This window comes from Bombina bombina, chromosome 11, assembly GCF_027579735.1.
Source record: "Bombina bombina isolate aBomBom1 chromosome 11, aBomBom1.pri, whole genome shotgun sequence".
NCBI lineage: Eukaryota > Metazoa > Chordata > Amphibia > Anura > Bombinatoridae > Bombina > Bombina bombina.
The window spans coordinates 16033679-16060318 of record NC_069509.1 but is presented as its reverse complement, the minus strand read 5'-3'; the positions used below and the strand labels follow the sequence as shown (position 1 = coordinate 16060318).

General features: G+C 37.3%; 1 protein-coding gene across 1 annotated transcript; it reads right to left on the bottom strand.

The window, feature by feature from the left end:
• Positions 1–21800: 21800 nt before the first annotated feature.
• Positions 21801–22727, bottom strand: LOC128641591 (olfactory receptor 5V1-like). The gene has a single exon (XM_053694129.1). It carries the CDS (start codon positions 22725–22727, stop codon positions 21801–21803), a length of 927 nt encoding a protein of 308 aa, XP_053550104.1.
• Positions 22728–26640: the final 3913 nt, after the last annotated feature.

Here is a 26640-nt window from a genome sequence, read left to right as displayed (position 1 = left end):
AGCTACGTGTGCTTTTTTTTCTCCCGCACCTTTTAAATACCGCTGGTATTTAGAGTTCACAGAAGGGCTGCGTTAGACTCCAAAAAGGGAGCGTAGAGCATAATTTACCGCCACTTCAACTCTCAATACCAGTGGTGCTTACGGACGCGGCGAGCTTCAAAAACGTGCTTGTGCACAATTCCCCCATAGGAAATAATGGGGCCGTTTGAGCTGAAAAAAAACCTAACACCTGCAAAAAAGCAGCGTTCAGCTCCTAACGCAGCCCCATTGTTTCCTATGGGGAAACACTTCCTAAGTCTGCACCTAACACCCTAACATGTACCCCGAGTCTAAACACCCCTAACCTTATTAACCCCTAATCTGCCACCCCCGCTATCGCTGACCCCTGCATATTATTATTAACCCCTAATCTGCCGCTCCGTACACTGCCGCAACCTACGTTATCCCTATGTACCCCAAATCTGCTTCCCCTAACCCCCGCCGACCCCTATATTATATTTATTAACCCCTAATCTGCCGCCCCCAACGTCGCCGCTACATACCTACAATTATTAACCCCTAATTTGCCAACCGGACCTCGCCGCTACTATAATAAATGTATTAACCCCTAATCCGCCTCACTAGCCCTATAATAAATAGTATTAACCCCTAATCTGCCCTCCCAAACATCACCGACACCTAATTAAAAGTATTAACCCCTAATCTGCTGACCAGACATCACCGCTACTCTAATAAATTTATTAACCCCTAAAGCTAACTCTAACCCTAACACTAACACCCCCCTAAGTTAAATATAATTATTATCTAACAAAATAAATTAACTCTTATTAAATAAATTAATCCTATTTAATGCTATATACTTACCTGTAAAACAAACCCTAATATAGCTACAATATAAATTATAATTATATTGTAGCTATTTTAGGATTTGTATTTATTTTACAGGCAACTTTGTATTTATTTTAACCAGGTACAATAGCTATTAAATAGTTATTAACTATTTAATAGCTACCTAGTTAAAATAATTACAAAATGACCTGTTAAATAAATCCTAACCTAAGTTACAATTAAACCTAACACTACACTATCAATAAATTAATTAAATAAACTACCTACAATTATCTACAATTAAACCTAACACTACACTATCAATAAATAAGTTAAATACAAATAAATACACTAAAGTGCAAAAAATAAAAAAAGAACTAAGGTACAAAAAATAAAAAAATATTTACAAACATTATAAAAATATTACAACATTTTTAAGCTAATTACACCTACTCTAAGCTCCAAAATAAAATAACAAAGCCCCCCAAAATAAAAAAATGCCCTACCCTAGTCTAAAATAAAAATAGAAAAGCTCTTTTACCTTACCAGCCCTTAAAAGGGCCTTTTGTGGGGCATGCCCCAAAGAATTCTGCTCTTTTGCCTGTAAAAAAAAAACATACAATACCCCCCTACATTACAACCCACCACCCACATACCCCTAATCTAACCCAAACCCCCTTAAATAAACCTAACACTAAGCCCCTGAAGGTCTTCCTACCTTGTCTTCACCACGCCGGGTATCACCGATCGGTCCAGAGGAGGCTCTGAAGTCTTCATCCAAGCCCAAGCGGGGGCTGAAGAGATCCATCATTGGCCTGAAGAGGTCCATCATCGGGCTGAAGTCTTGATCCAAGTGGCAGCTGAAGAGGTCCATCATCGGGGCTGAAGTCTTCTATCAAGCGGCGGCTGAAGAGGTCCATCATCGGGGCTGAAGTCTTCTATCAAGCGGCATCTTCAATCTTCTTTCTTCCGGATCCATCTTCATTCCGCCGATGTGGAACATCCATCCTGCCCGACGACTTCCCGACGAATGACGGTTCCTTTAAATGACGTCATCCAAGATGGCGTCCCTCAAATTCCTATTGGCTGATAGGATTCTATCAGCCAATCGGAATTAAGGTAGGAAAATTCTGATTGGCTGATGGAATCAGCCAATCAGATTGAGCTCGCATTCTATTGGCTGTTCCGATCAGTCAATAGAATGCGAGCTCAATCTGATTGGCTGATTGGATCAGCCAATCGGATTGAACTTGATTCTGATTGGCTGATTACATCGGCCAATCAGAATTTTCCTACGTTAATTCCGATTGGCTGATAGAATCCTATCAGCCAATCGGAATTTGAGGGATGCCATCTTGGATGACGTCCCTTAAAGGAACCGTCATTCGTCGGGAAGTCGTCGGGCAGGATGGATGTTCCGTGTCGGCAGGATGAAGATGGATCCGGAAGAAAGAAGATTGAAGATGCCGCTTGATAGAAGACTTCAGCCCCGATGATGGACCTCTTCAGCCGCTGCTTGATAGAAGACTTCAGCCCAGATGATGGACCTCTTCATCTGCCACTTGGATCAAAACTTCAGCCCGATGATGGACCTCTTCAGCCCGATGATGGATCTCTTCAGCCCCCGCTTGGGCTTGGATGAAGACTTCAGAGCCTCTTCTGGACCGATCGGTGATACCCGGCGTGGTGAAGACAAGGTAGGAAGATCTTCAGGGGCTTAGTGTTAGGTTTATTTAAGGGGGGTTTGGGTTAGATTAGGGGTATGTGGGTGGTGGGTTGTAAATGTTGGAGGGGGTATTGTATGTTTTTTTTTACGGGCAAAAGAGCTGAATTCTTTGGGGCATGCACCGCAAAAGGCCCTTTTAAGGGCTGGTAAGGTAAAAGAGCTTTTCTATTTTTATTTTAGAATAGGGTAGGGCATTTTTTTATTTTGGGGGGCTTTGTTATTTTATTATGGGGCTTAGAGTAGGTGTAATTAGCTTAAAATTGTTGTAATATTTTTATAATCTTTGTAAATATTTTTTTATTTTTTGTAACTTAGTTCTTTTTTTATTTTTTGTACTTTAGTTAGTGTATTTATTTGTATTTAATTTATTTATTGATAGTGTAGTGTTAGGTTTAATTGTAGATAATTGTAGGTAGTTTATTTAATTAAATTATAACTATTTAATAGCTATTGTACCTGGTTAAAATAAATACAAAGTTGCCTGTAAAATAAATATAAATCCTAAAATAGCTACAATGTAATTATAATTTATATTGTAGCTATATTAGGGTTTATTTTAGAGGTAAGTATTTAGCTTTAAATAGGATTAATTTATTTAATAAGAGTTAATTTATTTTGTTAGATTTAAATTATATTTAATTTAGGGGGGTGTTAGGGTTAGGGTTAGACTTAGCTTTAGGGGTTAATACATTTATTAGAGTAGCGGCGAGGTCTGGTCGGCAGATTAGGGGTTAATACTTGAAGGTAGGTGTCGGTGATGTTAGGGAGGGCATATTAGGGGTTAATACTATTTATTATAGGGTTATTGAGGTGGGAGTGTGGCGGATTAGGGGTTAATAACTTTATTATAGTAGCGGTGAGGTCCGGTCGGCAGATTAGGGGTTAATAATTGTAGGTAGGTGGTGGCGAAGTTGGGGGCGGCAGATTAGGGGTTAATAAATATTATGTAGGGGTCGGCAGTGTTAGGGGCAGCAAATTAGGGGTACATAAGGATAATGTAGGTCGCGGCGGTGTGCGGTCGGCAGATTAGGGGTTAAAATTTTTTATTAAAGTGGCGCAATGTGGGGGGGCCTCGGTTTAGGGGTACATAGGTAGTTTATGGGTGTTAGTGTACTTTAGAGAACAGTACTTAAGAGCTTTATGAACCGGCGTTAGCCCAGAAAGCTCTTAACTCCTGGCTTTTCTCTGCGGCTGGAGTCTTGTTGTTAGATTTCTAACGCTCACTTCAGCCAAGACTCTAAATACCGGCGTTAGAAAGATCCAATGGAAAAGATAGGATACGCAAATGGCGTAGGGGGATCTGCGGTATGGAAAAGTCGCGGCTGCAAAGTGAGCGTTAGACCCTTTCCTGACTGACTCTAAATACCAGCGGTAGCCCAAATCCAGCGTTAGGAGCCCCTAACGCTGGTTTTGACGGCTAACACCAAACTCTAAATCTAGGCGATAGTATTGTGATTGGTACAATGAGGGTTGTACCATTATAGGTATAATGTAAATTGTTTCGCTTGTGAGGTATTTGGGTTTGTCTGATGAGGGGGCCTAAGCTGTCCCGAAACATCACAATTAATAAAATAATTTGCCTTACTCAAGTGTCTAGTGAGTGCTTGTTTTGTGATAAGTCATGAAGATTTATGAGCATCCCAGCAGTTGGGACTATAATTGTGAGAGTGCACATTTGTGTGGATAGGTTTATATATATTTACAGTATATATACTTTATGTATGTGTTGGTATATATATATGTATCATATTGTTTGAGTGTAATTCTTGTGAACCCCTCAGGGGACCTTTTTACATTTTAAGTGTAAATATTATTTAGCTAATGCGCATTGTGTACTTCCTTTTATTTGAAATATTATCATTGACAACTGTGCTTCTAGGAAACAGCCTGTCTCCCAGAACAAAGAAACAACACACAGATTGAAGAAGTGGATATTTAAACTCTTTAAACTGACAGGTTGACAGGTTTTGCATGGATTTTCTGTTGTATTGCTTTTGTGTGTGCAGTTATATTTATCTATTTATTTTCATATTAATATATATATATATATACAGTGGATATAAAAAGTCTACACACCCCTGTTAAAATGTCAGGTTTCTGTGATGTAAAAAAATGAGACAAAGATGAATCATTTCAGAACTTTTTCCACCTTTAATGTGACCTATAAACTGTACAACTCAAATGAAAAACAAACTGAAATCTTTTAGGTAAAGAGAAATAAAAATAAAAAAATAAAATAATATGGTTGCATAAGTGTGAACACCCTTTTATAACTGGCGATGTAGCTGTGTTTAGAATTAAGCAATCACATTCAAAATCATGTTAAATAGTAGTCAGTACACACCTGTCATCATTTAAAGTGCCTCTGATTAACCCCAAATAAAGTTCAGCTGAACTTTAGAAACTCCTGCCTGACAAGACTATACGTTGGCGTAATTATGGGGAGTAATTGGCGTGAAAGCCGCCATTGCTCTATGTCGTCATAGAGGAGTCCTCCATTTCTAGTTTTTAGCCGCAATATCTACAAGACCAATATTACTTGTATTCAGACATGGCAGAGTTTGTTTTGAGCCGGATCGCCGAAGCGATGGAATCTTGCAGAGCGGCACTTGTGGATGTATTAGATGAGGCTTTTAGCTTACCCACTACTCACACCGCCACCTATGATTCCCAGACTGTTTGGATAGCCCAGTGTAACGGTATAGCAGATCTACTAATAGAGCCGGCACTCGATATACCACGAGGCAATGCAGAAGAGGTTGGGAGAATCAATATGCCAGATGACAGCAAAGAACTGAAAACTTTGAATAAGCCATACGATTTGCATTGGGAGGTCCTATTTAATATTTTAAAGGTACCTACACTGGCAGATATACCTCAGAGAAGCGGAATGGGTATATGGGAGCGATGTTTTCATACGGCCCTTGCCTATAGCCCAATCTACCAGAGCGCTCTTGGGGGACAGAGTCCGTCTAGGGATGAGAACTTCCTTCAGTCCCGCTATGCTGATATCCCTTCTACATTGGATGATGGGAGAAAGGGAATAGGCTAACTGCTTTCAGCGAGGTGAACTTCACTGTCACAGATTGCCGGACTTGCTATACGCAATCTGATCTGCTGATCTCACCTTACCTTACTTTTTTTTTTCTTCTATGCAATATGAAGGACAATAGCCGGTCCTCAGGGACCTTCTTATAAGCCTGTAAACTATTCATTCTTTTTCATAATGCAGCCCTAAATAGTTAATTTGTAGTTCTGTGTTAGTTAGGATTATGTGTTATCTATTGATATAAATTCTAATAACACTAGTTCTCACATCCTGAGACTCATATATTGATACCTTTATGTTTTTCTTGAAATATAAATCTCTACAGGTTGTATAAAGCAGATTACTATGATATATAGGCTCACATTTGAGTTTGAAAGATAAAATAGTTATGCAGCTGCATATCTTCCTATATGAGGATCTTAATAACTAAATGTTTCAGGTTATACTAGCTAGCCTTTTACTATGAACACAGTTAGTTGATGAACCTTGCGCAAATGGACTTTCTGGATCTGTGTCGTCTATTTCAGCTTAATAACCTACAGTATGAAAGCTACTAGCTCAATTTACAAATTGACTCTCTAAGCTTGCCCACCAATTTTGCATATGCCTGTTTATATAGCAGTACTGTACAGGGAAGTTAACACTCTGACGTTTGCTAGTCATTATTGTTTTAGGCCTGTAGTTATATGCAGATGTTGTCTGGACAACTGAAGATTATGTCAAGTATGGTGTGATTGTGTTCTTCAACTAATATATTAATATTGCACCTGTTGTGCACCTATACTGCAACAATAAGTTTATAGTTAAGTATAATTCAGTACTGCTAGGCTTCCAAGTTGTGTGCAATAGCTAATACTGTTCATATGTTATATCATCCTTTGACATGGGAGCTGGTGTGCTGCCTACGGCCGGGGCGGCATATCTTAACCCTTGTGCTTATTGAAGTTAAAGTTAACTTTAGAACGTATATATTCTAAAATACTATATAAACATTTACTGCTTTCTTTAAGATGTATCCAGGTACAAATTTCTCGATGCTTACTGTATGTGTAAATACTTTTCCAAAACAAATCGGATAGCCTTTAATTGTTTACACCTGAACACCCATCAGTTAAGTCACTTAGGTTAGTTGTGAATTTTCTCTCTTCACAGTTCTATTTAAATAGCCTTGAACTAATTGTTGGTTGGCCCCGAGTCCCCCCTAAGGGCCCCCCCTTAGTATTTGTTTAGTACCTAAACTCAGGAACGCAGATTCCCTTTAATTACCCTGCCATTTAACAAATGGCTACCATAATATAACGGCTAGTAATATTCCTATTTCTATATATACTTGATAGTTATACATGCTTATGGTTGAATATAGACCCAAGGGCTTTACAGTGGCCCTATATATTAATTTGGAAAATTTTAGGTCACTTTATTGGGCTCTAATAACCACATCGGTAGAATTTTAATGCTAGCATTCTCTCTGACTTTAAGCTTTGAAATGTATGTTTTTATCTATGCTCTATCATATGGAGCTAATAGGTGGTTTATGTACAGTACTGCATATCACTGTTGTTTGCCCTTACGGGTTGAGGGCTTATGTAAATGTTTATCTTGTACTGATCTATATATTACCTCAATAAAAAATTATTATTTAAAAAAAAAAAAGGTATCGCTCAGGAGAAGGGTACAAAAGAATTTCCAAGGCATTAGATATACCATGGAACACAGTGAAGACAGTCATCATCAAGTGAAGAAAATATGGTGCAACAGTGACACTACCAAGAACTGGATTTCCCTCCAAAATTGATGAAAAGACGAGAAGAAAACTGGTCTGGGAGGCTGCCAAGAGGCCTACAGCAACATTAAAGGAGCTGCAGGAATATCTGGCAAGTACTGGCTGTGTGGTACACGTGACAACAATCGCCTGTATTCTTCATATGTCTGAGCTATGGAGTAGAGTGGCAAGATCAAAGCCTTTTCTTATGAAGAAACACATCCAAGCCAGGCTACATTTTGCAACAACACATCTGAAGTTTCCCAAAAGCATGTTGCAAAAAGTGTTCTGGTCTGATGAAACCAAAGTTGAACTTTTTGGCCATAATTCCAAAAGATTTGTTTGGTGCAAAAACAACACTGCATATCACCAAAAGAACACCATACCCATAGTGAAGCATGGTGGTGTCAGCATCATGCTTTGGGGCTGTTTTTCTTCAGCTGGAACTGGGACCTTAGTCAAGGTAGATGGAAATATGAACAGTTCCAAATACCAGTCAATATTGGCACAAAACCTTCAGGCTTCTGCTAGAAAGCTGAACATGACGAGGAACTTCATCTTTCAGCATGACAACGACCCAAAGCATACGTCCAAAACAACAAAGGAATGGCTTCACCAGAAGAAGATTAAAGTTTTGGGATGGCCCAGCCAGAGCCCAGACCTGAATCCAATTCAAAATCTGTAGGGTGATCTGAAGAGGGCTGTGCACAGGAGATGCCCTCGCATTCTGACAGATTTAGAGTGTTTTTGCAAAGAAGAGTGGGCAAATCTTGTCACAAAAATCTGACATTTTAACAGGGGTGTGTAGACTTTTTATATCCATATATATATATATATATATATATATATATATATATATATAGATAGATAGATAGATAGATAGATAGATAGATAGATAGATAGATAGATAGATAGATAGATAGTATACATATAAAGTATATATAGTATATACATATATATATATATATATATATATATATAATACAAGTAAAGGTTAACAGTTCCTTCCAAAATTAGTATCCCAGGTTAAAGTTATACAAAGGGGATACAATTGTAAAATCAAAGTCACAGTGACAGGAAACCAAAAGGATACGCTCCTATGGGCAAAGTCGACACTCCAGAAACTCCCCTATACAGTAGTTTGTTACAGAATGTCCAAGAATAAGAGACCATATAAATGATCCACTTTCAAGCTCCATAGAAAGGCTCTGGTGGTGAAAAACAACAGAGATATACTCCAGCAGTCAAACAGACCTAGACTCAACGCAATATGGCCCGGGCTCTGTCCTCATTAAGGTCAATCCTTGTGAAGCTTTTTACATGCAACCTTCGTTCAAACCTGGTATCCCGCTATGCAGGAGGGGGTGTGTTGTGAGACGTGAAATGTTACGTAGCTCGGCTGGTCCAATTGGCTATGCGTGGCAAACCAGCATTGAGGGATCACTGTCACCAGACTCCAGAGCTTGACAAACAGTTTCTGCTGCCCAGTAAATAGATAGTCAAAGTAGTAGAAAAAGCAGATAACGGTTAACAGTTAAAAACAATAATTTTCTTTATTAACAATGTGGTTAAAAGACATCCATGAAACACATAGAAACCATCAGCAGTTACAAGATATCCGCTAACATGTTTCAGCCCTCAGGCCATAATCATAGCTAATGGATAATACACCTGTGCACCTTAAAAGCAACAGGGATAATCCTGATTGGTTAAGAACAAAAGAGAACTGTGATGCAAGTATATACGTAACAAATTTACAATATCAATATACTATATCTTACTTAGCCTGTCCTAGATAGAGGAACAAATAGTAGTACAAACTAAGAGATATGTTACGCATAGTAGACTAAAACTCTCTCTCTCTCTCTCTCTCTCTATATATATATATATATATATATATATATATAATATATATATATATATATATATATATATATAGAGAGAGAGAGAGAGAGAGAGAGAGAGAGAGAGAGACAGCATCAACAAAATACAGCAAAAAACGGCAAAAAACTATTATTGGCATAGAAAAAAGCCAATACACATAAATGTAACATTACATAGCAGAGGTAAAGATGTTAATAACATAAAAGGTTTTACAGTCAGTGTGATTAACATAGTAAAAAACATTGTAAAAAATTAGCAGAGCCATGATAGCCTGTAAAAATGAGCACAACTACTGTATATGTCCATCCCAACTTATGCAGGGTAACACTTATTTCAGCTACTCTAGTAAAAATTATTAAACTTGCTGATCAAAAGATATTATTATTGATGTTAAATAATTGAGTTAATAATAGTATCAATGACTTGCTAAAATGCCATGTAATTAGTTTCTCATAGCTGGGCAAATATGTAATCTGTGTTTTCAGCCATGAATACCCACTTGGGTACAAACAGAGGCTAATAAAAGCTCATAAGAAAACCAAATATGTGAAAGCAGAATAAACTACACAAACCAAATGGACTGCATAAAGACTACAGGAAGACTAGCTGCGGAAGTGGAAGAATGTAGAGAACTCAGCATAGCATAGATCAACTAATTAATACTATTGCCAGTAGTTAATAAGATCATATTCAGAATTCAGACCGGTGGGTACCCGGGTCTGAAGCTTGAAAATCCAATACATCTTCCTCTTCTGCAGCAGTCTATCCCTATCCCCACCTCTAGGTGGACACATCACCCTTTCTATAGCCTGCCATCTGAGAGTAGTTTTACTTTTATGGTGGCACCTTGCAAAGTTTTGTACAATGGTGTGGTTGCTTGGCCGGCTTGTATAGTAGATAGGTGGTTCAGAATACATACTTTTACCTCATTGGTAGTAAGGCCTACGTACTGAAGGTGACAAATGACACAACTCAATACATAGATTGCATACACTGAAGTACATTTGAGGCAGCTCTCAATGGGGGAGGTTCCACCAGTAACTTCCTATTTAAATCTGTCAGAGGCTAAAACATATTCACATACTCTGTACTTCTGTAAACATTTGAATAACCTCTTATGTGTTAACCAAGAGCTGACAGGTCTATTGAGATTAGGGAGGACAGAGGGAGATAAAAGGTTACGCAATGTTGTAGTTCTTCTGTAAGAACATCGTAAACCCTGAGAAACACAGTTCTCCATCTTGTCATCTGCAGCTAGAAATGTAAAATATTTTTGACAATATTGAAGAATTCAGTATACTCTTTACTATATTCGGTTATGAAGGTAACACCTTTGCACTTTTTACTTATATCCCTATCTGCCTGTCTATCATGTCTACTTGTTTCTCAGCTCTAGAGATGTCAATCATGTCTACTTGTTTCTCAGCTCTAGAGATGTCAATCATGTCTACTTGTTTCTCAGCTCTAGAGATGTCAATCATGTCTACTTGTTTCTCAGCTCTAGAGATGACACTATCATGATAACCCCTTTCTTTGAGTCTCAGTTTAAGATTTTGTAAATTAAGTTTATATGTTTCTGCTATTGAACAGTTCCTTTTTACCCTTATAAATTGACCTTTGGCCACTGCGAATGGAACATGCTTAGGGTTGCAACTCTTTGCATGCAACAGGGCATTGCCCATTGTTGGTTTCCTGTAAATATCAGTTATAATCTTCCCATTCGGTGTTCCATTAAAGGTAATATCAAGGACATTGATGACATTGTTTTTCAGTTTACTAGTAAATTGCAAACCAATCAAATTATGGTTCAAATATTCAACAAATTGGGCAAATTCAGACTCTGTACCTTGCCAGATTAATAGCAAATCATCTATATAGCGTTCATATTAATTAATCAAATGTCTAAAGGGATTTCTATTTCCATAGATGTGGGACAGCTCGCACCAACCCATAAACAGGTTGGCGTATGAGGGGGCAAATTTCGCCCACATAGCTGTCCCACACATCTGGAGATAGAAATCCCCCTTAAAATTAAAGTCGTTATGAGTAAGTAGGAACCTTAGTATTTTCAGAATGTAATGCTGGAAATTGTCTGAAAAATTAGAATGATACTTGAGAAAAAAAGCTAAGGCCTCTAATCCTTCTTTGTGTGGAATAGAGGAGTAGAGCTCCACAACATAAATAGTGGCCCATTTAAAGGAGTTGTAATCCCAATTCATACTTTCTAGGAAATTTATACCACTTTTTCTATCTTATATGTAGCTAAACAGATCTGAAACAAATGCTTGCAATAAGCTATCAACCCATTGGGAGACATGTTCGAGTAGGGAACCAATCCCACTGACAATGGGGCGCCCTTTAACATGAGTTAAGGACTTGTGTATTTTGGGCAGGTGGTGTAAGATGGGCACTACAGGATTTTCCACATTTAAGAACTCAAAGGTTCTTTGATTGAAGTGCCCATCTTCCAACCAATCCTCCAAAATGCAAAAAGTTATTTTTGAAAAGCACGAATAGGGTCAGTGGATAGAGAAATGTAATCGTCTGCATTATGTAATTGGTGTAAGGCCTCATTTACAGAGTTCTATCCATGACAACTAAGGAGCCTCCTTTGTCTGCAGAACAGATAACAATATCTGTTCTTTGGTTAATTTTCATGTTGCATCACCAATCTTCTGTTGAGTTTCAACTGGTGAAAACAAGGCTTTTAAATTATGCTGAAAACATCTTGGTAAATTTGGGAATACATTTTCCATTAATCACAATAGATGTAAAGCTGTTCCAGCCCTGAGGAAGCAAATCAACCACAAACTATGATAGCAATATTTGTTCCTCTCATGACATCTCCCAGCAATGCAATTTCCTGTGTTTGTATCTAAAGGGAACTGTCCTCAGACCAGCTACTTCATGTCAGCTGCTTGCTACTTCCTGGCCTTACGCTTTCCTTTTGGTCAGCATGGTGTACTAATTTTTCCACAGGTAGTGATATTTAAGGCTGCTTATCATTTCAGTTACAGCATGTGTCTTGGATAGGAAACTGGGTGCTCTATTCTGAATTAGTTCTTCAAGTTTTGACTCTATGGGGTAGATTTATTAAGAAGCTGATGCTGCTTTCTATGCCCAAGACCTAAGATAAGAATCAGCAGGAAACCTAAGTTAAGTAGCAGCGGTCATAAGACCGTTGCTCCTTAACTTGTCTGCCACCTTTTAAGTGGTGTACTGCAATTATTCCGATCTGATCGGGATGATTGACACCCCCTGCTACCAGCCAAGTGGCCACGAATGTGCAAAAGGAAATGTTTGTGCAATGATAAATGTAGACATTGTATGCTGTCAGTATTTAGCAATGTCGGGCGTACATTATTCACTTCAGAGAATCATGACCAGTGTTCCCTCTAAGGACAGTTTTGTGTGCAGCCCAGCAGTGAAACAGTTAACAAGAGAACCATACCTTGCCATCTGCATTGTGCAGTGTTTGCTAATTGCAGGGTGTGGTTACCTAATTAACTGTTTTACTGCTGGGCCGCACACAAAACTGTCCTTAGAGGGAACACTGATCATGACTGCTTGCCATTTTATAAATCTAACCCAAGGCTTGTTTTCTGGAATGTTCTTTGCTTGAATGTAACATAGCTTGTGGATTGTGTTTCTGTACTGTTCCTGTCTGCTACTTACTAATCCTAGGACTGGACTTTACTTATTTTACATATTCTTATTCTGCTACAATTGCTGCAATTTGCCAACCCTGCTGGTAGATTTTTTCTTGATCTCTACTCTGATTGGTAATGTCTTGGGTTTCACCCTCTGTGCTAGAACAGTGTTACTAACTCACTTCTCAACCTTTAAGACCCTTTCCTGGTTATTTTCACATCAATTGACAGTATATATAGGCCAGTAGAGACCCAGAGGTAGGGGATAATTCTGTAGTCCATCATGGTTATGTTGCTTGGAGCACAAGGTACTCACATCCAGGGTCTAAATTCTAAACTGGATCAAAAGGCTGGAATGTTAAGAAACATTTTTCAAGCAACATGGGCTTTACAGGCAGTATTCATTACAGGCGGAAAGAATGTCACTGCTGGAACAAGCTTACTTAATTAGCATGAAAGATGCTGAACTGTGGCTAAATGAAGTTGAATTATATGCCATTAACTGAAGGAAATAATGTGCTTCACAGTGACTTCTGCAGAGGTTCATGTGATCACATCAAAGATAAGCTAGTATAAAGGGAGATTCCTAACTTCATCTTCCTCAGCATAACGTCTAATACTCAACATCATTGATGCCAGTTAGAGAAAGACATAACCAAGAAGTATCAGTGACCAGTTTTTAGAATGCCTGTAAGATTTACACAGTTGCACATCTGAGTTGTGCAGCTAGTGCTGCTGTTTGGATCAGGGGCTGGTTCCACTCTGAATCATCAGTGCCCTTTATGCCCCAAGCAGAACGTATTTTGTGTATTTAAACCTTTTGCAGGGGTTAAATACACTAAAGAGCAGGGTCAATAGCCATGACATTACATGTTATAATGAATTAAAGCATGTCACTTTTCAACTATAATGGCCCTTTAAGCCAAACCCATGACAAAACTTCTTCTAAGACAACATTTCATGTAATTTTATATAACTATCTGTGGATATTTATTGTGCTTGATACTTCAGGATATCCTGTCTAACAAAAGAAAATCCAGTTTGTATTTCAACTGGGAAATGTCATGCCAAAACCTCTTTTAAATCTAAACTTTACATCACTATCTGATTGCTTGACAAAGAGAAGGATTTTGATTCTTGAATCTTGATTGACTCAAGTGCCTTTAGTATTTTCATGGGTATTTATTGTGCTTAACACCTCAGAGGATATCCTGCCTGACCAAAGAAAATCCCTTTTTAAATTCAAAATGTAAGTGGTCAACTATTGGCACCAGACTCATGACCTCCCATAATGTTCCCAATATCATGACTATAGGGACCCTTCATGCTGAATCCCTAAATTTTGACCTCATAATATCCATTTATCTTCTACTTATACTCAGAATTCTTTACATATGAAGGGCCAGATTACAACTTTTTGTAACACAAGGAGTCTAAACACGATTGTGAGATTGCAGTGTTCTTTACATTTAAATCCATATTGTGACAATCTGTTTAAATTACCACAAATGTGTTTGCACAAACTCACTGTAATTTACACTCCACATATTCTCTATGGGCAGCATTGAGCGGCATTGTCCGCTCGTATTACCAATTAAAAGTAAATGTGATCACTTTAATTCTATTGGCTGATTTGAATTTAAAATCAGCCAATAGAAATGCAAAGGTACCTCATATAAAGCATTCAAAATCCAGTGTGCTTAGGGTGAACTCATGAAGAGGACATCAGGGACAGAAGATCCGAAGATAGGAAGATGGATGAAGATAGAAGACCGCCGCCTGGATTAAGATGGATCACCATCAGGATGAAGCTGAAGCACCACTGGGATGAAGATGGATCGCTGCCACCACATAGGAGCTGGATTCAACTTTGGTGAGTAACATCTTTGGGGGTTTAGTGTTAGGATTTTATTTTAATTTTTTTTGGCAGCAAAAGAGCTAAATGCCATTCTTAGTGAAAATTATTAGAGTAGGGCAATTTTAACAGTAGTTTTTTTTAGATAGCCTTTTTCTGGAGGGGGGAGTGTTACTTGTAGAACGGTAGCGTTTTGTTTTTGTTTTCTTTTAAAGAGCTAAACTACTTTAAGGCAAAGCCCTACAAAAAAAACTTTTAAGGGCTATTGCCGTAGATTAGTGTTAGTATAGTTGTTGTTTTTTTTAGTGTTTTTTTTTTTTTAAATTTGTGCTTTAGTTTTAGAATTATTATTATTATTATCGGTTATTTGTAGAGCGCCAACAGATTCCGCAGTGCTAGAATATGAATAGCTGATTTTTTTTCTTTTTGGTCATTTATTTTTTACTGAAATGGTAGTTCTTTTATGTTCATGTGATGTTAGTTTTTTTTTTCTTCCAGTAAGGTTAGTTTTTTTTTTGGGGGGTGTAACTTAGGGGGTTAGCTGTTAGGGGGTAAGATGTTAGTAGATATTTTGTGGTGGAGATTGTGGGTTTAGGGGTTAATAGTGTAGTGGTGTAGTTTTCAATATGAAGGTGTGGCGGGTTAAGGGTTAAAAATATATTGGAGACATTGCAGTGCTCTATGTCACAGTTAGGGTTTAATAGTGTAGTGGGGACATTGCAGTGGGCTATGTGGCATGTTAGAGGTTAAAAGAGTAGGGGCTTATTGCAATTCAGGTTAACGCATGAGTATGGGTGTTAGTTTTTTTTACACTTTTCTCTTTTCACTGAAGTCTATGGGGGAGTACATTAATGTGGTTACAATATTCTTACCGCTGCTCTTTGCACAAGTCAAATTAGTTCACAAGCAAAAAACATTTACTTTCAAAATGTGTTCTACTCAACAAGCAGAAGTCAAGCAGAGTTAGTATGCGAACAGGAGTGGTAATTACTGCTTTATTTGTAATCTAGCCAAAGTGTGCTCCACTCAACCTAGCCTCTATTATTGCACCTTATGAATTATCCACTGTTTATCAAGATTACAAACTTGTTTAAACAAGATAGTAGACTTCATTCATATATTGATTATAAAGGTATCAATCAGATTGCTATTAATAATTCTTACCCTCTGCCTTTAAACCTAAATCCTTTTAAATATCTATGTAGAGTCACCATTTTACCAAACCTGACCTAAGGGGTGCATACAACTAGTTTGTATCAAAGAGGGAGATAAAAAGAAGACAGCATTTAACACCAGATTTAAGCTCTATGAATATATTTGAATGCAGTTTGGTCCCTGCAACACTGCAACTATCTACTAAATATTTGTCCACAATATCTTTTTTAATTATTTAATTAAATATGCCCTCATCTTCTCCAAATCTATTTTGGAACACATCAAACATGTAGAACAATTTCTATTTCACCTATCCAGTATTTTTGCATGTATTCGATTAGGCTGTTTTATACAGGCATATTTTATTTTCATCCATTTGCTTTGGTTTTAAAGATATGATGATATAAAATCAAAGACAATTAGAATTGTGGAAGGAATGTTTATATATTTTATATGTAACTCTTTGCAACTTTTTTGAGCTAATGAAAGCTAAATATAAATTTCTTGATTAAAATGGCTTTCTTATATTTGTGTTTTTGTATATAAAGAAGCTGAAGAGACAATTCAGTATTTAGTTTCAGAAATAATATGAGATATACTATAATATTCCATCTTTCAATCATATCACATGGTGAACTTTCTAAACAAAACACATTTTTTTATGAGTCAATCACAATCTTTTAAATATATTCACCCAATATCTAGTTTTGAAATCGACTGATTTTGTCAAAATGATTTAAAAAGAAATTGCAATCCAAATTGCCTTCATCCAAAAAAAAGATTAAACCACAAATGTGTTTTGGATTGAAACCTCTTAAAAAAACTTGTTTTTGTTTGTAAGGTCATATAATCTGAATCAAATTTCACAATCTAAACAAAATTACTTACCAGCTCAATATATTACATTAGAGTTGTTTAAATTTATATTTTTGCGCAGCATTTCATGTTTATAATAATTATAAAATGCCATTCCATTATTTTTTAATTATTATTATAATAATAATTAATATTCAAAATGAACCTGTTCCAAAACCATTGCAATCTGTTTTAAACAATAAATATTCCATTTGCATTTGGGCATGATGGGTAATCAGCATATTTACTGATTATTATTTTTTTTTCATGTTTATCGATGTAAAAGTGATTTATTAAATAATTACTATAGCCACTAAAATCTTAACAGAAGTTTACAGTTACAGGCCCATTTATCAAGCTCCGTATGGAGCTTGAAGGGCCGTGTTTCTGGCGAGTCTTCAGACTCGCCAGAAACACAAGTTATGAAGCAGCGGTCTAAAGACCGCTGCTTCATAACCCTGTCCGCCTGCTCTGAGCAGGCGGACAGGAACCGCCGGAAATCAACCCGATCGAATACGATCGGGTTGATTGACAGCTCCCTGCTGGCGGCCGATTGGCCGCGAGTCAGCAGGGGGCGGCGTTGCACCAGCAGCTCTTGTGAGCTGCTGGTGCAATGTTAAATGTGGAGAGCGTATTGCTCTCCGCATTTAGCGAGGTCTTGCGGACCTGATCCGCAGTGTCGGATCAGGTCCGCAAGCCCTTTGATAAATGGGCCCCTTAGTCTCAAGGTACTGAACAGGGTTTGCCTATGCCCAATAACAACATGAAAAAAAACAGTTGACAACACTAGATTCTTTATACTGAAAATAAAGTACATTAAAATGGACTTTTAAATTAACAATCAACCCATTCAATTTATCCCAATTGGCAACAAAAGAAGAAGAAACACCTAACATGAATATCTTGCTAAGAATGACATAATTGGCAAAATAAAATGCCTTTAAAAGACAAAAGAACTGTTACTTAATATCACAAAAAAAATGAGAGTATGAAATAAAAACAAACATTTTTCAGAATATAGGGCTAGATTACAAGTGGAGCACTAATTTATTGTGGGCCCATAAATGGGCAAATTTGACAGTTTACAGACGCACGATAAATAACCAGCCATTACAAGTAGCTGGTTAATGCTACCGCAAGCACGAGGTAGCAATTAGCGCTCAAAAAATTAACCAGAGATCAGATATCTGGTTAATTTTTAAAATGTCCTCCAATTGCCCCTAAAATTAAGTGTGAGGTTCCTTTTGAAAATAAAAAAAATGTAGCACCTTTATTTTTTTAAATAACTGTACAAAGCAGTTATGAGGGCTCAAAGTTGGGGTCTATGGGGACTGTGTGTTCTCTGTAAATATATATATATATACAGTATCCCACAAAAGTGAGTAGACCAATCACATTTTTGTAAATATTTTATTAAATCTTTTCATGTAACAACACTGAAGAAATTACACTTTGCTACAACGTAAAGTAGTGAGTGTACAACCTGCATAACAGTGTAAATTTACTGTCCCCTCAAAATAACTCAACACATAGCCATTAATGTCTAAACTGTTGGCAACAAAAGTGAGTACACCCCTAAATGGAAATATCCAAATTGGGCCCAATTAGCCATCTTCCCTCCCCGGTGTCATGTGACTTGTTAGTGTTAAAAGGTCTCAGGTGTGAATGGGGAGCAGGTGTGTTAAATTTGGTGTTATCACTCTCACGCTCTCTCATACCGGTCACTGGAAGTTCATTATGGCACCTCATGGCAAAGAACTCTCTTAGTATATGAAAAAAAGAATTGTTGCTCTACATAAAGATGGCCTAGGCTATAAGAAGATTGACAAGACCCTGAAACTGAGCTGCAGCATGGTGGGCAAGACCATACAGCAGTTTCACAGGACAGCTTCCACTCAGAACAGGTCTCGCCATGGTCAACCAAAGAAGTTGTGTGCACATGCACAGCGTCATATCCAAAGGTTGTCTTTGGGAAATAGACGTATAAGTACTGCCAGCATTGCTGCAGAGCTTGAAGGGGGGGGGGGGGTCAGTTTGTCAGTGCTCAGACCATAAGCCGCACACTGCATACAATTGGTCTGCATGGCTGTCGTCCCAGAAAAAAGCCTCTCCTAAAGATGATGCACAAGAAAGCCCACAAACAGTTTGCTGAAGACAAGCAGACTAAGGACTTGGATTACTGGAACCATGTCCTGTGGTCCATGGTTCCACCAGCTCTGTGATGTTTTCATGGAGGAGTGAAAGAGGATTCCAGTGGCAACCTGTGAAGCTCTGGTGAACTCCAAGCCCAAGAGGGTTAAGGCAGTGCTGGAAAATAATGGTGGCCATACAAAATATTGACCAAGATAAACGTATTTGGTTCAGATGGTGTCAAGTGAGCAACCAGGTGAGGAGCACAAAGACAAATATGTCTTGCCTAGAGTCAAGCATGGTGGTGGGAGTGTCATGGTCTGGGTCTGGGCCTGCATGAGTGCTGGGGAGCTACGGTTCATTGAGGGAACTACGAATGCCAACATGTACTGTGACATACTGAAAAAGAGCATGATCCCCTTCCTTCAGAGACTGGGCCGCAGGGCAGTATTCCAACATGATAAGGACCCCAAACATACCTCCAAGATGACCACTGTCTTGCTAAATCAGCTGAGGGTAAAGGTTATGGACTGGCCAAGCATGTCTCCAGACCTAAACCCTACTGAGCATCTGTGGGGCATCCTCAAACGGGAGGTGGGGGAGTGTAAGAGCTCTAACATTCACCAGCTCCATGATATCATCATGGAGTAGTGGAAGAGGATTCCAGTGGCAACCTGTGAAGCTCTGGTGAACTCCATGCCCAAGAGGGTTAAGGCAGTGATGGAAAATAATGGTGGCATACAAAATATTGACACTTTTTGCCCAATTTGGACATTACCACTTAGGGGTGTGCTCACTTTTATTGCCAATGGTTTAGACATTATGGCAAAGTGTCATTTCTTCAGTGTTGTCACATAAAAAGGTATAATAACATATTTACAAAAATGTGAAGGGTGTACTCACTTTTGTGGGAAACTATATATATATATATATATATATATATATATACATAGTAACATAGTAACATAGTAGATAAGGTTGAAAAAAAAGACTGAAGTCCATCGAGTTCAACCTATACAAATCTAAAATACTTACAAAAAGCTCCAGTTAAGCTTAAATAACCCCATTAAAATGTGACCCATTTAATACTAGCAATCATATCCATGAATTTTGTTTATATACAGAAATTTATCCAGACTATTTTTAAATGTATCTATGGTATTGGCATTCACTACCTCCTTTGGTAATGAGTTCCACAATTTTATTGCTCTTACAGTGAAAAAACGTTTCCGTTGCAGGAGATTAAATCTCCTTTCCTCCAACCTTAAATTATGACCTCTTGTCAGAAACAATTTTCTTGGAATAAAAAGAGCTTCTGCCATCTCTGTATATGGGCCTTGAATATATTTATATAAAGTAATCATGTCACCTCTCAAGCGCCTTTTTTCTAAAAAGAACAGAACCAGTTTGGCTAGCCTCTCCTCATAGGTTAATTTCTCCAATCCCCTTATTAGCTTTGTGGCCCTTCTCTGAACTTTTTCTAGTTCTGCAATATCTTTTTTAGCAATCGGTCCCCAGAACTGCACTCCAAACTCAAGGTGAGGTCTTACCAGGGCTTTATATAATGACAGAATTATGCTTTCCTCCCTTGAATCAATGCCTCTTTTAATACATGCTAGTATCTTATTAGCCTTTGAAGCCGCTGCCCTGCATTGTGCACTCATCTTTATATGTTAATATGTGTATATACATATATAAACACACACACACACACATATATATATATATATATACATATATATATATATATATATATATATATATATATATATATATATATAAAATCTTATACATACTGTATATATCTAAACTTTGCTGCCAATCGCTGTTCAACTTTCTACATTTGTTGCGATAGGTGCTCTGCCGTGTCTATCAGCATCAGAACGAGGCTCCCATTGGAGTTTATGGAAGCATGTTCTCATTTTGCTCAACTTGTAATACCACAGCACATTTGCATGACCTGGTATTAGTGAATGGAGCACAAATGTCGTGCTAGTGAAAGCGCAACTTCGCGTTCCACTCATAATCTGGCCTATAATTGTTAATCTGTTGCTGTTATGAATTCTGTTTTCTAACATTTACCATAAATCGTGTTTGTTTCTGAGATATGTATATGGTTATTAGGTACATATTTGCATTTTCAGACTGCCCACTAATGATGTGCTAAACAATAGCAATGAAGAGAGAGGTTCAATTAATCTAACCACATGTTCATGTGTTCATGAACAATTGTATTGTTGGCAGCTTTCATTGTATATTACACTGCAAAACAAAATAACTTTTTTTATTTCATTTCATCTTAGAAGACTCATAAATATGTCAAAACGGGCAAATCTATTAAATTGTATCTAGAAATTGGATTGTGATACCTAGAAAAGGAGTGTTCTATGTTAAGTGTAGATCTTTTTTTAACGGGCCAATAACATGTTCAGTTCCCAGAACCAATAAAAATCCTGTGATTGTGATTGGCTTGAACTAAAAAGGTATCTATTGGCAGCTGAAAAAAGGATAAAAAAGATTGAATGATTTTGTGATCAATTATATGATTAGATCAATGAATAGAAAAAAAAAATACTTTTATAACTTGCATAAAAAAAGCCTTTAACGAGTGATTGCTTACCAGTATAGGAATTTGCCAGTGACATAATGAATTTAACTTGACACTTGAATATTAAAGCAATGTTGAAGGTTTCTGAGTAGTTCTTTGTTAATGTAGAGTTTGTTAGAACATCAGATTATAACAGTAAGATAATAGTACACCATCATGTCTCTCTTCTGCTTATGGTTACCATAGGTCTATCTCATACAACTTACTTGTTGTCTTCAAGGAAACTACTCTATTTGATGTTCACTTTTATTTGTTCTATTCTATTTGTTCTATTCTATTCTATTTGTTCTATTCTATTCTATTTGTTCACATTTTGCACAGTTCTTCTTAGTGAGTCTTTAATGTCTTTGTTCCTAAGACTGTAGATCACTGGATTTAACAGGGGAGACACTATAGTATAACACACGGAAAGTAACTTGTTATCAACAATAGAGTCTCTTGATTTTGGTGAAAAGTAATTAACAAATGCAGTACCATAAAATAAAAAGACAACAGACAGATGTGTAGTGCAAGTGGAGAAAGCTTTAAATCTGCTACTCTTACCCTGAAGTCTTAGCACTGTGTCAAATATATTTATATAAGGACCAAAAGTTACCACTAAAGTGAATACTGAATATAGTCCTTCTAAAAGTAAAATGAGAAAGTTATAGATAGAGGTATCACCACAAGAGATAAGAAGCAACTGGGGCAGGTCACAGAAGAAACTGTGTATTATGTTTGAGCCACAGAATTGTAATTTGAGAATATACAGAGCATGACAAATTGTGTAAACAAGACCAACGGCCCACACACCTGAAGCTAATCCGGCACAAACCTTCCAATGCATAATTGTCATATAATGTAGAGGATGACAGATAGCAGCATATCGGTCACAGGACATCACAGCCAACAAGATTATTTCAGAAGATGCTAGAAAGCTGTATACAGAAAATTGTAAAAAACAAGCTGATACTGAGATCGTCAAACTCTGAGTGTATAAGTCAAAGAGCATCCGCGGGGTAATGACTGAGGAGCAGCAGATGTCTATACAAGCCAGGTTACTTAGGAAGAAGTACATGGGGGTGTGGAGGTGAGAGTCTGTGATGATCAGGAGAAAGATGAGAAGGTTCCATGTCAGAGTCATCAGGTAGATGAGAAGGAAGATCATGAAGAGATAAAACTGGAACTGGTGAAGGCTTGAAAATCCTATTAATAGAAACTCTGACAATACGGTCTGATTTTTCATAATCCGCTGATTTCTGTAGGCTGTCAGTTGTAAAGGAAACTGTTAGTTATCACAAATAAATATACAGATTTAATGGTTATGTATTAACTTTAATTTAATCTTTACTTTTTGAATAAAATGAGATCATAGCTGCTTCTAAAGTAGTTTATTTCAATATAATAATTAGGGTATTTACATATTGAAATACCAGTATTCTACAATATTTCACTTTCCAAAATAACAACTTTAGAACATTAATAAAATTAAAGGACATGAAACCCAAATTCTTTGTTTCATCATTCAGATAGAAAATAAAGGCCTAGATTCCAAGTTAAAGGGATACTTAACCCCAATTTTTTTATTTCATGATTCAGATACAGCATGCAATTTTAGGCAACTTTCTAATTTACTCCTGTTATCCATTTTTCTTTGTTCTCTTGGTATCTTTATTTGAAAAGCAGGAATATAAGCTTACTAGCCGGCCCATCTTTGGTTCAGCTTTCTTTAAAAACAAAACAATGCGTTTCTCAGCCTCCACACTGTATAACCTGAGGAAACAGACCTTTTGGAGGCTGAGAAATGCATCACTTTGTTTTTAAATAAATTTATGCTTTTTGATACACTTGCTGCTTCTATTTTTGAGTTTTCCTTTTATTACCTTTTGGACATATACAGTGTGGCTGGTGAACGGACACTGTCTACACCTAATTACGGTCTGCTGGGCAACTGAGGGGTCCCAGCCTGCTTTGATTGCACCTGGAGGTGTGCTGCTTTGTGTAAGTCTGATCAGTAATTACTAATTCTGTATAGCAAAACTGTACTGGGTTATGGATTTCGTTTTATGTCACTCACAGGAATAGGAATCTGGTTGCTGCTTGCTGATTTCCATTTGAGTGTCTCCTTTGTGGGCACAGTGAGTTGGATCACTGCCAATTGATTCAGCCTACGCTACTCGCACCTTTGGGTGCTCTACCTTTGGGAGTATTTGTCATATCACATTGTTCTATTATTTGTAGACGTTACTAGGCCATATTGGTGCCTCTTTGTCTCCTTCTTCCTAGATTCATCACCAGGGACTGACCATCCTTTTGACAGAGAGCTGCCTTCCATTGGATGTTGGATAAAAAGGACTTTTTATCTTATCTTATATTACACATTATATATTTTACTTTTTATTATGTTTTTTTCTCTTGTTTGTTTTACCCATTTCTTGAGCCCCTGCTGTAGCTCGCATTTATGTATTTCATGTATTAGATTCTTTTTTTTTGGTTCTAGTGATTTTTAGATTTGGATTTTAGGAAGCGCCCCCTATGGGATTGGTGTCATTGTTATTTCCCATTATTTTTCAGGTTTAGGGGTTAATATGTTTATTATAGTGGCAGCAATGTTCGGAGGGGCAGATTAGGGGTTAATAATTTTATTTTAGTATTTGCAATGCAGGAGGACCTCCCTTTAGGGGTTAATAGGTAGTTTATGGGTGTTAGTGTACTTTTTTAACACTTTAGTTATGAGTTTTATGGTACAGCTTTGTAAAGTAAAACTCATAACTACTGACTTTAGATGGCGATACAGATCTTGTAGCTATAGAGTGTACCGCTGTCAGGGTTTTTTCCGTGCTTTGTTTGCCATGTGCTTCTTGGCAGCCATTTTACTCACCTCTCTTGCTGACTCTGGTGCATACTGTGTGATGCTGCTCATTTCCTGCACTTCCTTTTATGGCCAGACTGGTGTACATCATCCGTGTGAGACAGGATGCAGTCTCAGAATTGTGATGTTATCAATTATTATTTAAAGGACCTCTGTTCAGTATGTTTTGCCCTTGCGTTGTCTCAGATCTGTTTGTGAGAGCTCCTGTGTATTACCTGGCTGTCTGACGTCCCTCCTGGTACCTGGTCCCTGGCTTGTTCCTGACTCTGCTGTTCTCCTTGTTCCTGACTCGGCTCGTCTGACTATTCACTTTGGCTCCTGACTCGGCTCGTCTCACTACCAGCTCTGGTTTTGATTCCTTACTTGTTATTTGACTTGTGGACTTTTAAAATTATTTTTTGCTATTAATAAAGGTGTGATTATTTTTGCACTTCTCGTCTCAGTCTGATTCCTGGCATCCTGACAACCGCTCACTTTTTGGCCTCCCAGGCAAAACTCGTAATACCGGTGCTGTGGAAGTCCCATTTAAAAAGGACTTTTTAAAAAATGCGGTACTTACGTTGCGTGACGGCCAAAAAGGTGTGTGGTACAGCTACACCTATAACACCTGTAATACCTGCGGTAGTGAACAAGAGCCATAACGCTGCTTTTTCACTCATAACACACAACTCGTAATCTAGTCGTAATTTAATTACTAAACCCCCTAATCTAACACCCCCTAAATTAACCCCAATACTAAGTTACACTTAAATAAAACATTAAATTACAAAAAAAGTAATCTAAAATTACAAAAAATACAAAATTACAGAAAAAAATAAACAAAATGATCACAAATTAAAAAAATAAACCTAATTCCTATGAAAATAAAAAAGCCCCCCAAAATAAAAACACCAGCTAATCTAAACTAAACTACCAATAGCCCTTCCTTTTGTAGGGCTCTGCGCCGCCTTCACTCCGAATGAAGATACAAGATGATGGAGCAGCCTGGAAGAAGACCTTCACTGCTGGACTTCAGGAACGGTGAGTACCTATTTGGGGCTTAGATTTAGGAATTATTTTTTTAAGATTAGGGATTTAATGGGCTGTAAAAGAGCTGATTGCCCTTTAAAGAGCAGTAAAAGAGCTGAATGTCCTTTTAAGGGCAATGCCCATACAAATGCCCATTTAGGTGCAATGGATAGCTTAGGTTTTTTGAGTGTTATTTTTTTTATTTTGGGGGATTGGTTAGATGGTGGGTTTTACTGTTAGGGGGTAATTGGTATTTTTTTTTACCTATTTGGGGCTTAGATTTAGGATTTTTTTTTAAGATTATGGATTTAATGGGCTGTAAAAGAGCTGATTGCCCTTTAAAGAGCAGTAAAAGAGCTGAATGTCCTTTTAAGGGCAATGCCCATACAAATGCCCCTTTAGGTGCAATGGATAGCTTAGGGTTTTTGAGTGTTAGTTTTTTTTATTTTGGGGGATTGGTTAGATGGGGGGTTTTACTGTTAGGGGGTAATTGGTATTTTTTAAGTAAAAGAGCTGAATGTCATTTTAAGGGCAATGCCCATATAACTGCCCCTTTAGGTGCAATGGATAGCTTAGGTTTTTTGAGTGTTAGTTTTTTTTTTATTTTGGGGGATTAGTTGGATGGGGAGTTTTACTGTTAGGGGGTAATTTGTATTTTTTTAAGTAAAGAAGCTGTTTAACTTAGGGCAATGCCCTACAAAAAGGCCCTTTTAAGGGCTATTAGTAGTTTAGTATTAGATTAGGGGGTGTTTATTTTGTGGGTGATTTTTATTTTTTTTATGGGTATTAGTTTAGGTTTCTTTTTTTTTTGGATAGATTTTTTATTTGTTTCTGTAATTTTAGTTTTGTTTATTTTTTTGTAACTTTAGCTTGGGGGGTTTGTATTTTTTAAACATAGATTGTCCTCTGGGCAGGCTTATCGCCTAGTTTAATATAATTACTACTACTTTACTACCATTCTAAGAATATCACATTTTACCTACTAAAATTTACTAAGAGATTGACCTTTAAACTTTCAATTAGTCATTCTAAAATTAATCAATTTTTTTATATTGCTGAAATTTGTACTGCTTATTTGCCTATTTATGAATTTGTGAGGAGATAAGGTTCCCAGCTAATTGACTAGTTGTCGCAAAAAAATTGAAAAAAAAATACTGAAATCATTTTTGAAGGCTCCTTATGGAAAAGGAAGGAATCCCTGCAAAAAATAAATAAATCTGAAAACAATTGAATTTTTGTGTTTGTATAGTGCATTGCCTTCTCTGTTTAACGGTGAATT

Excerpts from the sequence above, each read along its gene's own strand:
- LOC128641591 (XM_053694129.1), bottom strand. The coding sequence starts at position 22,727 with ATGAAAAATCAGACCGTATTGTCAGAGTTTCTATTAATAGGATTTTCA.